Raw genomic sequence first — 12,182 nt, forward strand, 5'->3', positions numbered from 1 at the left:
AAGTCTTTCCGAGTCACAGGGCTCAAGTCCAAGTCAAGTCTCGAGTCATTGCTGTCAAAGTCTAAGTCGAGTCTCAAGTCTTCTTTAATTATGTCGAGTCGAGTCGCAAGTCATCAAATTTGGGACTCGAGTCCGAGTCAAGTCTCGAGTCATGTGACTCGAGTCCACACCCCTGCTAATTACTAATACTGTGAAATTAGTACGAAACGTTTTTGCCATGAGATTAAAAGAAAATTGAATGTGTAATTTTGACTTTTTATTTTGAACAATTCTGACTTTTTTCTCGCAATTCTGAGAAAAAAAGTCAGGCTTATGAGATATAAAATCAGAATTGCGAGATATAAACAATATAAACAAAAGAAATTAATTGTATAAAGATTAATTAATAAAGATAGAAAGCAATAGCGAGAATTGTGAGATAAAAAGTCACAATTAAATTTTTTGACTCCGTGGTGGAAACAAAAACAACATTTCTAAGATGTAAACTTATAAATCTGAGAAAAAAAGAATTGTAAGATGTAAACTCAAACCTCTGAGAAAAAAAAAAGTCATAATTGAGATGTAAAAGTAAAAAAAAAAAAAGGTTTACTTAAGTTTACTTAAATTACTCTTTTTTTTCAGAATTTGTGACATGTTTTCTCAGAACTGCGAGAAAAAAGTTAAGAATTCAACCATGGCATAAACAAGCTTCCATAAATAAGTGTAAAACAGCAAAAGCAAACTTATTGGACACAAGCTCATTGGTGTATTTATATTTTACCTGTAGGAGAGAAACCAGAAGATTCCTCACTTCTCCACTAGTGTCATCTTCAATATCAGCCTCCAGATCTTGCTCATGCACTGATGATCAAAAGATCTGTTACATGACTACAATCATGCATTATTTTTATTATCAATAATATTACAGTCTCAATAATGAGACAACAAAAAAATCACGTCTCTTCATATTTTATTACATCATAAATTGATCATTATATCTGATCAACGCTTACCTAGCATATACGCCTCTTTGCAATTCAAAATATCCTGTTAATAAAAATATATATATGGTATTACAGAAGTGATGCTTATAAGTCGGGATATACCATCAAGTAATGATTTCATTTCAGCTAAGTTTGATGCTTGAACTTTAAGTGACTATTCTCCGAATCTAATAAGGAATGATTGGTGCCTGATTGGTGCTGGTGCAGAGGATCTCCACCAGCACGTCCTCGTCTGTCCCAGCTCCCTTCATGGCTCTCCTCAGCTCTTTAGCCATGAAGATGTGAGGCGGGTCCAGCGTGGCCATAATTGCTTGCTCAAAGTTTCCTGTGAGTTCATTCTTCAAGACTTCCTCCAACTCCTTAACAAAGTGACCACAGACCGAGAGAACAAAACAAAACAAACTCAAATAGATGTACAGTATGTTGATTCACTATATATTAACATATCAATGAATTATGATATGCAGTACATATTATTAAAAAAATCAGCTTGTAAAAAATATTTCTTTCCAAGGATTTTATGTGATGTAAATTTGATACTCACTCTAATAATTTGCATTTTAGTTGATACAGAGATGTTATGTAAAGAACATTAAAGGGGTCATATGATGTTGCTAAACAGAACATTATTTTGTGTATTTGGTGTAATGAAATGTGTTTATGTGGTTTAAGGTTAAAAAAACACATTATTTTTCACATACTGTACATTATTGTTTTTCAGTACAAAACTTTCTAGTTTTCCTTGAGCTCTACACAATTATTAAAAGGGTAAAAGCACAATGGTAGAAACTTTACACCAGTTAATGCAGTCTAAATCAATATAATGTGACGTGGTGGAGAGGAAAATAAGAAACCGTTAGTCTATGGCTTTCGTCATATATGAGAATAGAGTGTTTGCTCTTACAAGCCATATTTTTCATTGATTACCTATGTACATGCATTTGTCAATGAGCTGACAGTGATTACTTTTATTCAACCTACCCATTCCTTTGCTGGCCTTACGGATTGCCTTGATGTCTGCCATCACATCAAAGTCCTCATAAGGAGTTATTGTGGGCTGAAATGAAGGTTGTGTAAGAAAAATCATGTGTTATGCAATTAAACTACTGCAGTTTTAAATTACATTTACATCAAGAGATTTTGAAATAGGCTAAGCAATTCATTCCTTGTTATGTTATCAAAAAGACTGATGGGTGAGTCCATCAGCATGTTTTTGAAGGGTTTGTGCATGAGATCACTGCAGCAGGGTCTGTAGTGGGAGGAGGGGCTCTGTTTCTAACACACACACACAGCTGAGTCATGGCTTCTCTGGGCAGGGACAGGAATAGCGGAAGCCGTCCTCTGCCTCGCCCACTGCCATAATAACAATGTGCACTTATTGATAACAGAAACAGTTATTCTTTTATAAACATTCCTCTTCCTCTAAGAGAGTATAACACTGCTCAAATCACAGTAAAATACAAGAAATAATAGTAAATATAAAATGTGTATAAGGAAAAAAAATTACTAAATATTTCGTTTTGAAATTTTAATAATAAGCGAGTACGAAAAATGTTAAAACATTCAAATAAAACATCCAAATGTCACGCGAGAAACTCGTTTGCGTGTAAGTATTTTTAAATTCAGTCTATTTATTTACGTATATTTACGTATTTACGTATTATTTACGTATATACGTAAAACAAACTAATAACAGCCCATACCGTTATATGTAGTGAAATAAAGTGAGAAAAAGAAACAAACTGCACTTGTTTTACTCACTTGAACGTTGCCCATCTTGTGATGCTGATGTGAGTCTCTGAATGCGCGCTCGCTCTCTCCAGCTCGTTTTACTCCGCATCCCTGACGTCACTGTCGGTGACGTCATATACACTTTACATTTTTATCTGATTTTAATCTTTTTTTTTTTTTTAAATCGGCAACCATGTTCTCAACAGAAAAGTAAAGCGTTATTAGTTTACTAGCTACATATGCCCATTCTTTATTGAGCTGATGAGATTATATAAGCAAAAATGATCTTTCTTCGTTCAGCAGGAATGAAACAAATGTGCGTAGGCTGATACAAAATTTAGTGAGCAGAATCCTTTGATTTAAGACAAGAAAGCCTTTGTCAATTGTGTTCCAGCAGCATCAACCTACTCGCTGCATGAACAGCTGATGCTTTGACTTTGTGTTTACCAGAATACTAATATTTATGGCATATATGTTTCCTTCTTGCAGCAGATTATCAAATATTTTATTTTAAAGTTATTTTTTTTACAGAGTACAACATTTAAAAAGCAGATGTAATGCACATTACTAAAAGAAGAAAACAGAGGCGTGCATATGATCTCCTGGCCTGCGTGAAGAGCAGGAAATGAGTCTGTTTATGTAATGAATAGAAATATTACTTTCAGCATTAATGATTCAAATGTTACAAAGAACTCGTCCACATTTGCAGTGCGTAACCATTGATTCTAACCGACTCAGGCAAACACTCTTATATCATGTGCGCTAATGCATGTGGTGATTTTTAATAAATTGTATTTTTTTTTTTATTCTGCTCTACTCTATATTTTTTTTTATTCTGCTCTACTCTATACATATAAAGTCTAGAATTGTGTTGGTCCATGACCTGTTCCCTGACATTGAGAGCATTCATTCATCCACATCACACCAAAGTAGTGAAGACTTGGTCATGAATATTAATTAGGTACGTTATTGGGCGCTTCAAGGGGCTTACTAAGCAACGTCACTTAACGTTATTAATATTAATGACCTGCGCTTTTATTTAGCAAAAATACAGAAAAGAACTAAATACGGAGAATGCAGTATAACTATTTATACGATAATAAAGTAAAAAAATATATAAATGCCGCCCATCTTTATGCTTAAACAAACCAATATGCAAAATCTTCTGTTGCGTTGCCGCTCGTAACACGCATGCGCACTGTGAGCTCTGTCAGCTGACTTCCTGGCCGAGGGAGGGACCGCTGCTGCTAGTGTCCCGCTAATCCTTCAGATCCCGAAAAATACCACGGAGAGGGAACGGTCCATTCCGCGCCTATTCGTGCGGATACTAAGTAGGTATGAGCACATTTTTAAAATAAGATTACGCGAGGATAGAAATTGTTTGAATTTCGACCGGGAAAAATGGGTTTCATCATCGAAATGATCATCGCCACACACACAGGTCTCGAGGGAAGCAATAGAGCAGTTCACGAGCTTGCTTACTATTAATGACTCTTCGTCTATTTGAATAATTAATATCAGTTACAAGAGGACGGGTGCGCGGCTAGCGATTTAAAAGTACGCTCGTTTAATGAACATGTCTTTCAGATGGCAGACATCTTGTGCTGATTATGCGCTTAAACCACACTGGACGAACACTTCCTGTTCAGCGCCTGTGCATTGAGTGAATACTAACATCATTAGCCGTTACGGTGTCAGTGCAAATATTTATTTACATAATTGCGCATTTTTGACGACATCACGGCGTTTTGTAGTTGAAGATTATGCCATTTGTCCGTCTAGACATGCACCAACAGATATACTCTTTTTAGGTTCAAGATATTATGTGCTTTTAATATGGGTGAATTCATTTATTTTGTAGTCAACATAGAGTTTTTGTCTCCTAAACTACGTTATATGGTTTGTCACAGAAGGTCAAACTGTTGAGAGTTTATCTAGTCTCACTTGTAGGGCTGAATGTCTCTCAAATCTTATCAGGGTCCTACAGGGCTCCTCTATCAGCCAGTGAGCGTCATATTCGTTTTCATTGTCCTGTGAATTATAGGAGTGAGGGCCCACCATGGAATGTGAGGTCTGAGGGGCAGCCACCATGATTGGAGGACTGTTCATCTACAACCATAAAGGGGAGGTGCTCATCTCCCGCGTCTACCGCGATGATATAGGGTGAGTGAGTTCATCAATGCTCTTAAAACGGCTTCTGATCTCAAGGACAAGATCGACTATGTTAGAGAAAATGTGAGTTGATCTCAGTTAATCTCAGGACGGGACGGTAAACGGCACCAAAACACACAACAACCACTAAAAGCTGCTCAGAACACCTTAAGCCAAGTTCACACTACAGGATTTTAAGCCCGATTTGCAAGTCAATGAGCTCGCCGACAGGTTGGGCTGTGATCGCCGATGCCAAATGAATATCTAGCATGCCAAATATCTGGACCGGTCGGCCGACTCGTCATCCTGTTTTGTCAGGTGTTGCGACGAGCTACAGCCAATGAGAGAGCAAGGCATGGGTTGAGGTCAGCAGAAGAAAAGCAGCAGCAACATGGCTTTAAGAAAAGTCTGGACACAAGAAATGGAGTGAAATTTTTTCAGAACAGATCATCGTGCAAACCATTTTCAATTTCAAATAAACAACTCCTGTTTCACGTGTTGTCTCTCGTCATTTCCCGTTCCACTTCTCGCATGTGTTTTTGTGACAATGTGGTTTGGGGACCATATAGAGTCGTTGGGTGACAGAGTTGTGAGCTCGCGTAGTGTGTGACCCCCTGTTGTGGATCATTTACGTAGTGTGAACACCACAACAACTTCAAGACAGACAGCAAGTCATGTAGTCTGAACAGCACAGCGATCTGCCGACATTTAAAATCATGTAGTGTGAACTTGGCTTTAGTGACATCCTACCAATGCAACTACCCACTGACTTTAGCACTGGCAAAGTCTAAATGTATTTATTTTTGCTATTAGAATACATTTTGGGGCAAATAGACTGGCTTTATTGTTAATGTGCAAGCTCAGCAGGGTTTAAACTCCATATCATTAGGGTTATCCTGTTAGGGAAGAGGAAAGGTGACAGGATGTTAGAAAGCAGGAAGCATTGCTCCATTCCATTACCACAATGAGCTAAATTTCATTTTTTGTAACCATAAATGTGGAAGTATTGTTTTTTCCCCCTCCATATAACCCCAGATCAAGTTTTTGTTCTCATAAAGATTTCATTGGTGTGTTTCCATTACTGTTGTCCATTTAGACATGAAGCCAATGTTTGTCTTTCTCCTTTTTCCTTGTCATTATTCCCTCATGCTCTTTGTCCTTTGTACTGTTTTTCTCCATGTTCATTGTGGCTACTGTAGCACTAGGTAAGCAATCCCGCTACAACCAATGACCCGAAAGCATGTTTTTAGACCCCAGCAAACAACCAACCAATCACTCTGACGCATGTCACCAGTCACCCCCCAATCTAGGGTTGGGCAATATAGGCAAAAATATATCATACTAAATTTTATTATATTTTAAATTATTAAAAACTTTTAGCTGACAAATTGTAATGAATTAATATATTGTTGCTGCACTGTAATCCTTAAATGGTCTTTTATTGTCATCTTATGATTCTGGTTCTGAATATGCCTGACAAGATTTTTTGGTATACAACTATTATTACACAAAATATTTTTTTTTCTGTAAATCATGGTAAAAATGTATGATAGTCATTATTCGTTTTTTTCTTCTATGGATTATTATTATTATTACTATTAATTAATTTCAAGGTTTCGGAGGCTTTTGGGGCCCCTAACATGCTCAAAAACTCTAGAAACTTGGCACACACATTGGAATCTGCGGCCATCTGGCCCGTGGCACACTGCTTTATAGGGCCAATTTCGAGGGGCTGTGTAGCACACACTGTGCTTTGACCTACAGTCATCAAAATTCCCACACATATAGATCTCATCATCCCCAACAAATTTCGCACTGCATGTCATTAGCTTTGCCCAACAAGAAGTCAGCTATTCTGGGTTTTGTGAAAAACACATGCTGTGGAATTTGCAATACTCCTAGGTTTTTCATCCGATCGGCACCAAACTCGGTCAATGTGATCTCAAGATATTGGGGATGCTAAATTATGAAGGAATTTTTGATATGTCGAACGGCTTGGCCGTGGCAGGGCAACAAATCTATGGCGAAAAAATGGAAACAGGAAGTGTGTTATAACTTCAGCATACTTTGTCTGATTTCGATCAAACTTCAGCAGTTTGTTCGTTGTATGATGCCGATCACATAGATGTGACTATTTTGATTCTCAGTCATAACTGGTAGCAGAAAGTGTCATTTTTAAAATGCTTGGAAATCAGCCTCTTAGTTTTACCTGATTTGTTTCAAACTTCATCAGAATGATTTCAAAACATGGCCGATGTAAAACTGTGAAGATATTCTTGATATCTTAAATACTGTTGCCATGGCAATGCATCAAACTTTAAATTCTTTTCTGGTGTTTTAGAGGTACTTAACATGCTCAGAATTTCATGAAACTCGACACACACATCAGTATTAATGAGAGTTAGACACTGGCAAAAGCTCATAAATGGGCATGGAGCAGGCGCTCTATAGCGCCACCTTTTGACAAAAGTTGGGGGGTTTTAGCTACAGACACCAAACTCGGTACATATATTGATCTCATCAGCCGGACAACTTTCTAATTTACAGTCATTAGCTACGACCAGCAGGAAGACGGCTATTTTGATTTGAATGTGGATTTTTTGAAAAATCAGGTTGTGAATTAATGCATACTCCTAGGAGAATCATGCATTTCACACCAAACTTTGTCAACATGATGCCAAGATACTAAATTGCAAACAGATTTTAGATATCTTCAACGGTGTTACCATGCCGATTTATTAAAGTAATCATAAAAAAGATAACAGTAATTTTCTTATATCTTTAAAGTGCATTATCAAAACTCTTCAAAACTTTTTACATATGGAGAACAAGTCATTCTAAAGCCTCGTACACACCGGGACGATTATCGCGCGCGCTTATCGCCGACGTTTTTCGACGCGTCTTTTGTGTTCATACCCAAGTGATTTTCGCTGGCGATGAGCCAAGTGAATGTGCAAATTCACTCCCTGACATTAGATGGCGCAGTGTGAAAAACAAAAATACCCCGGTACACATCGAATCCTATTTGATCTGCAATTCCTCTCCATAACAACTCCCTCTTATCGAGATTTTTGTAGTCGCTGTCGCATTTGTCATAAAGCCCTTTGTGTTCAGACACCAATGAGACCAGCAGCTCTACATTCATCTTGCCTCGATGCATCTTCTTCGTCTACTTACTTCCTCTTTGTCGTTAGGTATCAATGTGCTTGAGCGCCACCAAGTCGTGTTTTACTGTAACTTCAGCAGCTCCAGGCACGTGAACAAAAGCGCCAATCTCATTGGTCGGCCAGTTTTTAACGCGGCGTGTCAAACCAAAAAAACGAGCCCGAGGCGTTTTTTTAAAAATGGTGCTTTTACGCCTCGCGTTTTCCACGTCGGTGTGCACACTCACATTGGCACCTTTTGTTTAGTCACGAGGCGTTAAACGTCGGCGATAATCGCGCGCGATATTCGTCCCGGTGTGAACAAGCCTTTAGGAAGCATGCTTAGATTCATAAATGTATAACTCTCAGGGGCCAACAAAAAAATTAAAACAATGTCACAGTCTTTAAACCATTGTTACCAAAAAATAACATGCATAGACTTCCACGTTCAGTTTTGAGTGAAGGCCCTTTAAATCAGTGTTTGGCTCAAATCAACTATAGAAGAACTGGTTTGTATAAATGAATTAAACCTCTCAACAATACTGATATTCTCAAACAATATTCTCAGGATTTGTGACACTAGGGGGGAGTTGTGATATTTCGTAATGGGCACAAAACTGTCCTAATAACATGGTTTTTAGAAAAATTTAGGACAAATGGTAAAGGATGTAAAACACTATAAGAATAACAAATTTTTGTTAAATTTGTATCATCTATAGCATTTTGAATGTATTGTAAATATTCATATTGCCCAGCTCTACTGCAAGCATGTCACCTGACATACTTCAGTCAATCAAATATTGTGAAGATATGCAAGTACATCAGCAGCGGACTGAAATTACCATAATGCCCTTTCCCTTTTGATTGCACTCAGGCATGAGATGACACATTTTTGGTGAGTTTTGTGTATCTTAGATATTTTGACACATTATGCACTTTTTTTTAATTAAATGCTTGTCTTAAAACTTTCTTTAATAAACTTGGCTAATTTTGGCCTTGATGATTATTGGATCGCAGTTGCAGCAGATTAACCTGGATGGAGTAAGAATATCTGCCAAAAAATATTTTTAAAAGAAGAATTTTTTCTTTTATTGGACTCTCTTTGTATAAGAATCTCTTCATAAGAAGTTGTCTTATTTGTTTTAGACAGGCAAGAGCACTTTTGTCTACAGGAGCTTGTTACTTATCTTGAGGTTCATGAAGGTTTGGGTCAGCAGGGAACATCCTTTTAATGCTTTGTTCGCAGACAGAAGGAATGTTTGTCTGACAGGGTTTACTGGCAGATGGTGACCATGTGCTCACTCTTCCTGCCCAACTCCATTATCTCAACCTTGACCTGATGTTCAAAATCTCCTCCACAGACGCAATGCTGTGGATGCGTTCCGCGTGAACGTGATCCACGCCCGTCAGCAGGTGCGCTCCCCCGTCACAAACATCGCCCGCACCAGCTTCTTCCACATCAAACGCTCCAACATCTGGCTGGCTGCTGTCACCAAGCAGAATGTCAACGCCGCTATGGTGTTCGAGTTCCTCTACAAGATGTGTGACGTCATGAGCGCCTACTTTGGGAAGATCAGCGAGGAGAATATCAAGAACAACTTTGTGCTGATCTATGAGCTGCTGGATGGTAAGACTGGTTCAGAAACACACACAGCATTTGCTGACACTGTTCTCCCTCAGTTCTATCTGATCCTCCATGTGCCCGTGTTAACAAACTCACCCTCCTCTAAATGGCATGCTTTCCTGGCAGTCATGCGCTGTTAGTGGTAAGGTGCGTCTTAAACCATGAGCTGGCCCGGAAACCTCGTCTAACAGATTAAAAAAATAAACGGTTACCTAAACATATGAAACATGTTAACAAAATCTGCTTAAAACAGTCCTTGAAGTGTCAAGTGTCTCATTCCAGAATAATGATTCATTTATTTCTTTGTGTGTGTGATTGCAGAGATCCTGGACTTTGGATACCCGCAGAACTCAGAGACCGGAGCACTGAAGACTTTTATTACCCAGCAGGGCATCAAAGGCCAGGTAAAAAAAAAAAATACAAATTCACATTTTGTATGCCTTTTGTCCCATTTTTTTCTACCCATTTGTTCCCTGTTTATATATTTTTTTGAGTCCAAAAAAAAACGTTTTAAGACTTAAATTGTATTGTATTATTGCAGTATTATGTAAGCACCAGCAGAGTGTGCTAAAAAAGACTATATCATACTTTAAAATGATAAATTAAATTTTGTTTTTTAAATTTTTAAAATGAACATTTAAATATTGTATGTAAATTTAGAAAAAAAAATTGCACGTTTTTTTTATCAAAAACATTTTAAAATTGAAAATTTAAACATTTTATTATATATAATATAAAATGATATATAAAAATTTTATTTCTTTTCCACATAAATATTTTTTTATCAGCACATTTTAAATTTCTAAAATGAACATTTAAACATTGTAATATTTCATTTTTATATACTCTGTGTAAAAAAAATTTAAAATTCACACACGTTTTGTTTTTATACAATTATAAGTTTTCTTTACAAAGAATTTTGCTGACATGTTTAGAAAGTTGACAGCTAGAATTTTTGCAATCAAATATTACAGAAAACTGGGTCCGCATTTTTCTTTTTTTCTGTTTTTCTATTTTTCTTTTCTTTAATTTTTACTTTTTTTTTTTTTTTTTTTTTTTTTTTTTTTTTGGAGCTCTGCCCATGTTGTCTGTGCAGATTCTAATATAAAACATTTCTCTTTTTTCCTTGTTTTTCTGGACGTGTCTGACTGCAGCATCAGGTATGTGTTAATGTATTTCATTTCAAGTCTTTCTCAGGTTACACTGTTATATTAGTGTTCCCAAAGTATTTGGACATTTCTACCACACTTCAAAGTAGTCTATGACCTTCCTAAATCTTTGGTGGTCCATCATTGTCCTCAGACTAAGGAGGAGCAGTCTCAGATCACCAGCCAGGTGACCGGGCAAATCGGTTGGCGTCGTGAAGGCATCAAGTACCGCCGTAACGAGCTCTTCCTGGATGTGCTGGAGAGCGTCAACCTGCTCATGTCGCCACAGGGTGAGGCCGCATTCCCTGAGATCACATGCTGAGTGTGTGCCTGTAGTTATTCGAGCCAGACCATTCACATGCTGCTGCGTGTCATCCCGACAGGTCAGGTCCTGAGCGCTCACGTCTCCGGTCGTGTGGTGATGAAGAGCTATCTGAGTGGAATGCCTGAATGCAAGTTTGGCATGAATGACAAAATCGTCATTGACAAACAGGGGAAAGGAGGAACTACTGACGATCCTGTGAAAAGGTTTCAAAGTGCCTCATGTTTATGCAGAGTTTTTGCTGGTCTGTCTCCTCTCTTATTTGCTTTGAAAATTCTGTTTGTCTGGATTTTGTGTTTCTCGATCCAGAATTGCAAAAGAAATGTTTGATTGTAAAGCGTGTGGTTTATTTTGAGTTTTGAAGCTGTCTGTTTTTGTTGCGTCTCTTTTTCTCTGTGCTACCACAGTGAGTTAGGGGGAAGGTATTGTATTTTTATATTTCTGTGTTCAGTTTTATGTTAGTTGTGATGTTAAACTATACAACATATGAGTGTCTTTTATTACAGTTTTCATGTAGTTAATATTTATACATTATATACCAATATTACCAATATTAGCATTTTTCAAATGAGTGTATCATTATAAATTCAGGGCATTTTTTTTCTTCCCAATTCCATCTCACTACTCTTTTTCAATTACAGATTTTGAATTTGTTTTGACAACTGATTTCTGAAATGAAAGATTTCATTCTAAACAATTTTTTAAACAGCATTGTACACTACCATTCAAAGGTTTGGAGTCAGTAAGATTTTTTTCTTGTTCTCTCCAAGGCTGCATTTATTCGATACATATAGTAATAACAGTAATATTGTAAAATATAATAACAATGCAAAATAACGTTTCTATTGTAATACATTTTAAAATGTAATTTACTCCTGTGATCAAAGCTGAATTTTCAGCGTCATTACTCCAGTCACATGATCCTTCAGAAATCATTTGAATATGCTGATTTGCTGCTCAAGAAACATTTATTATTATGCTTGTTGTTTTTGTGGAAAACCGTAATAATAAACAAAGTAAGAGCATTTATTTGAAATATTATAAATGTATTTACTGTTTACTGGTAAAATGTACCAACAA

General features: G+C 37.0%; 2 protein-coding genes across 6 annotated transcripts in view; one reads left to right on the forward strand and one right to left on the reverse strand.

The window, feature by feature from the left end:
• LOC107709359 (annexin A13-like) overlaps nucleotides 1-1,336 on the reverse strand; it is a 3,867-nt gene extending 2,531 nt beyond the window's left edge. For both annotated transcript variants that reach the window (XM_016513819.1, XM_016513818.1), the window contains exons 1-3: nucleotides 1,172-1,336; nucleotides 993-1,026; nucleotides 761-840 (exon numbers count right to left, since the gene is read on the reverse strand). In XM_016513819.1, the coding sequence (XP_016369305.1) occupies nucleotides 761-840; nucleotides 993-1,026; nucleotides 1,172-1,288 (231 nt within the window). In that variant the 5' untranslated portion in view covers nucleotides 1,289-1,336. The remainder of the gene's footprint in view (nucleotides 1-760; nucleotides 841-992; nucleotides 1,027-1,171) is intronic.
• A 2,573-nt stretch (nucleotides 1,337-3,909) lies between these two features.
• The window catches only part of LOC107709357 (AP-2 complex subunit mu-A), a 15,841-nt gene continuing 7,568 nt past the window's right edge, over nucleotides 3,910-12,182 (forward strand). For 2 of the 4 annotated variants that reach the window (XM_016513813.1, XM_016513814.1), the window contains exons 1-8: nucleotides 3,910-4,049; nucleotides 4,759-4,877; nucleotides 9,370-9,635; nucleotides 9,954-10,036; nucleotides 10,787-10,792; nucleotides 10,935-11,070; nucleotides 11,164-11,308; nucleotides 11,510-11,524. In XM_016513813.1, coding sequence (XP_016369299.1) covers nucleotides 4,804-4,877; nucleotides 9,370-9,635; nucleotides 9,954-10,036; nucleotides 10,787-10,792; nucleotides 10,935-11,070; nucleotides 11,164-11,308; nucleotides 11,510-11,524 — 725 coding nt within the window. In that variant the 5' untranslated portion in view covers nucleotides 3,910-4,049; nucleotides 4,759-4,803. The remainder of the gene's footprint in view (nucleotides 4,050-4,758; nucleotides 4,878-9,369; nucleotides 9,636-9,953; nucleotides 10,037-10,786; nucleotides 10,793-10,934; nucleotides 11,071-11,163; nucleotides 11,309-11,509; nucleotides 11,525-12,182) is intronic. The other 2 variants (XM_016513815.1, XM_016513816.1) reach the window with 2 other exon arrangements.

The sequence above is a fragment of the Sinocyclocheilus rhinocerous genome, unplaced genomic scaffold, assembly GCF_001515625.1.
Source record: "Sinocyclocheilus rhinocerous isolate Xijiao unplaced genomic scaffold, SAMN03320098_v1.1 scaffold2341, whole genome shotgun sequence".
Taxonomy (NCBI): Eukaryota; Metazoa; Chordata; class Actinopteri; order Cypriniformes; family Cyprinidae; genus Sinocyclocheilus; species Sinocyclocheilus rhinocerous.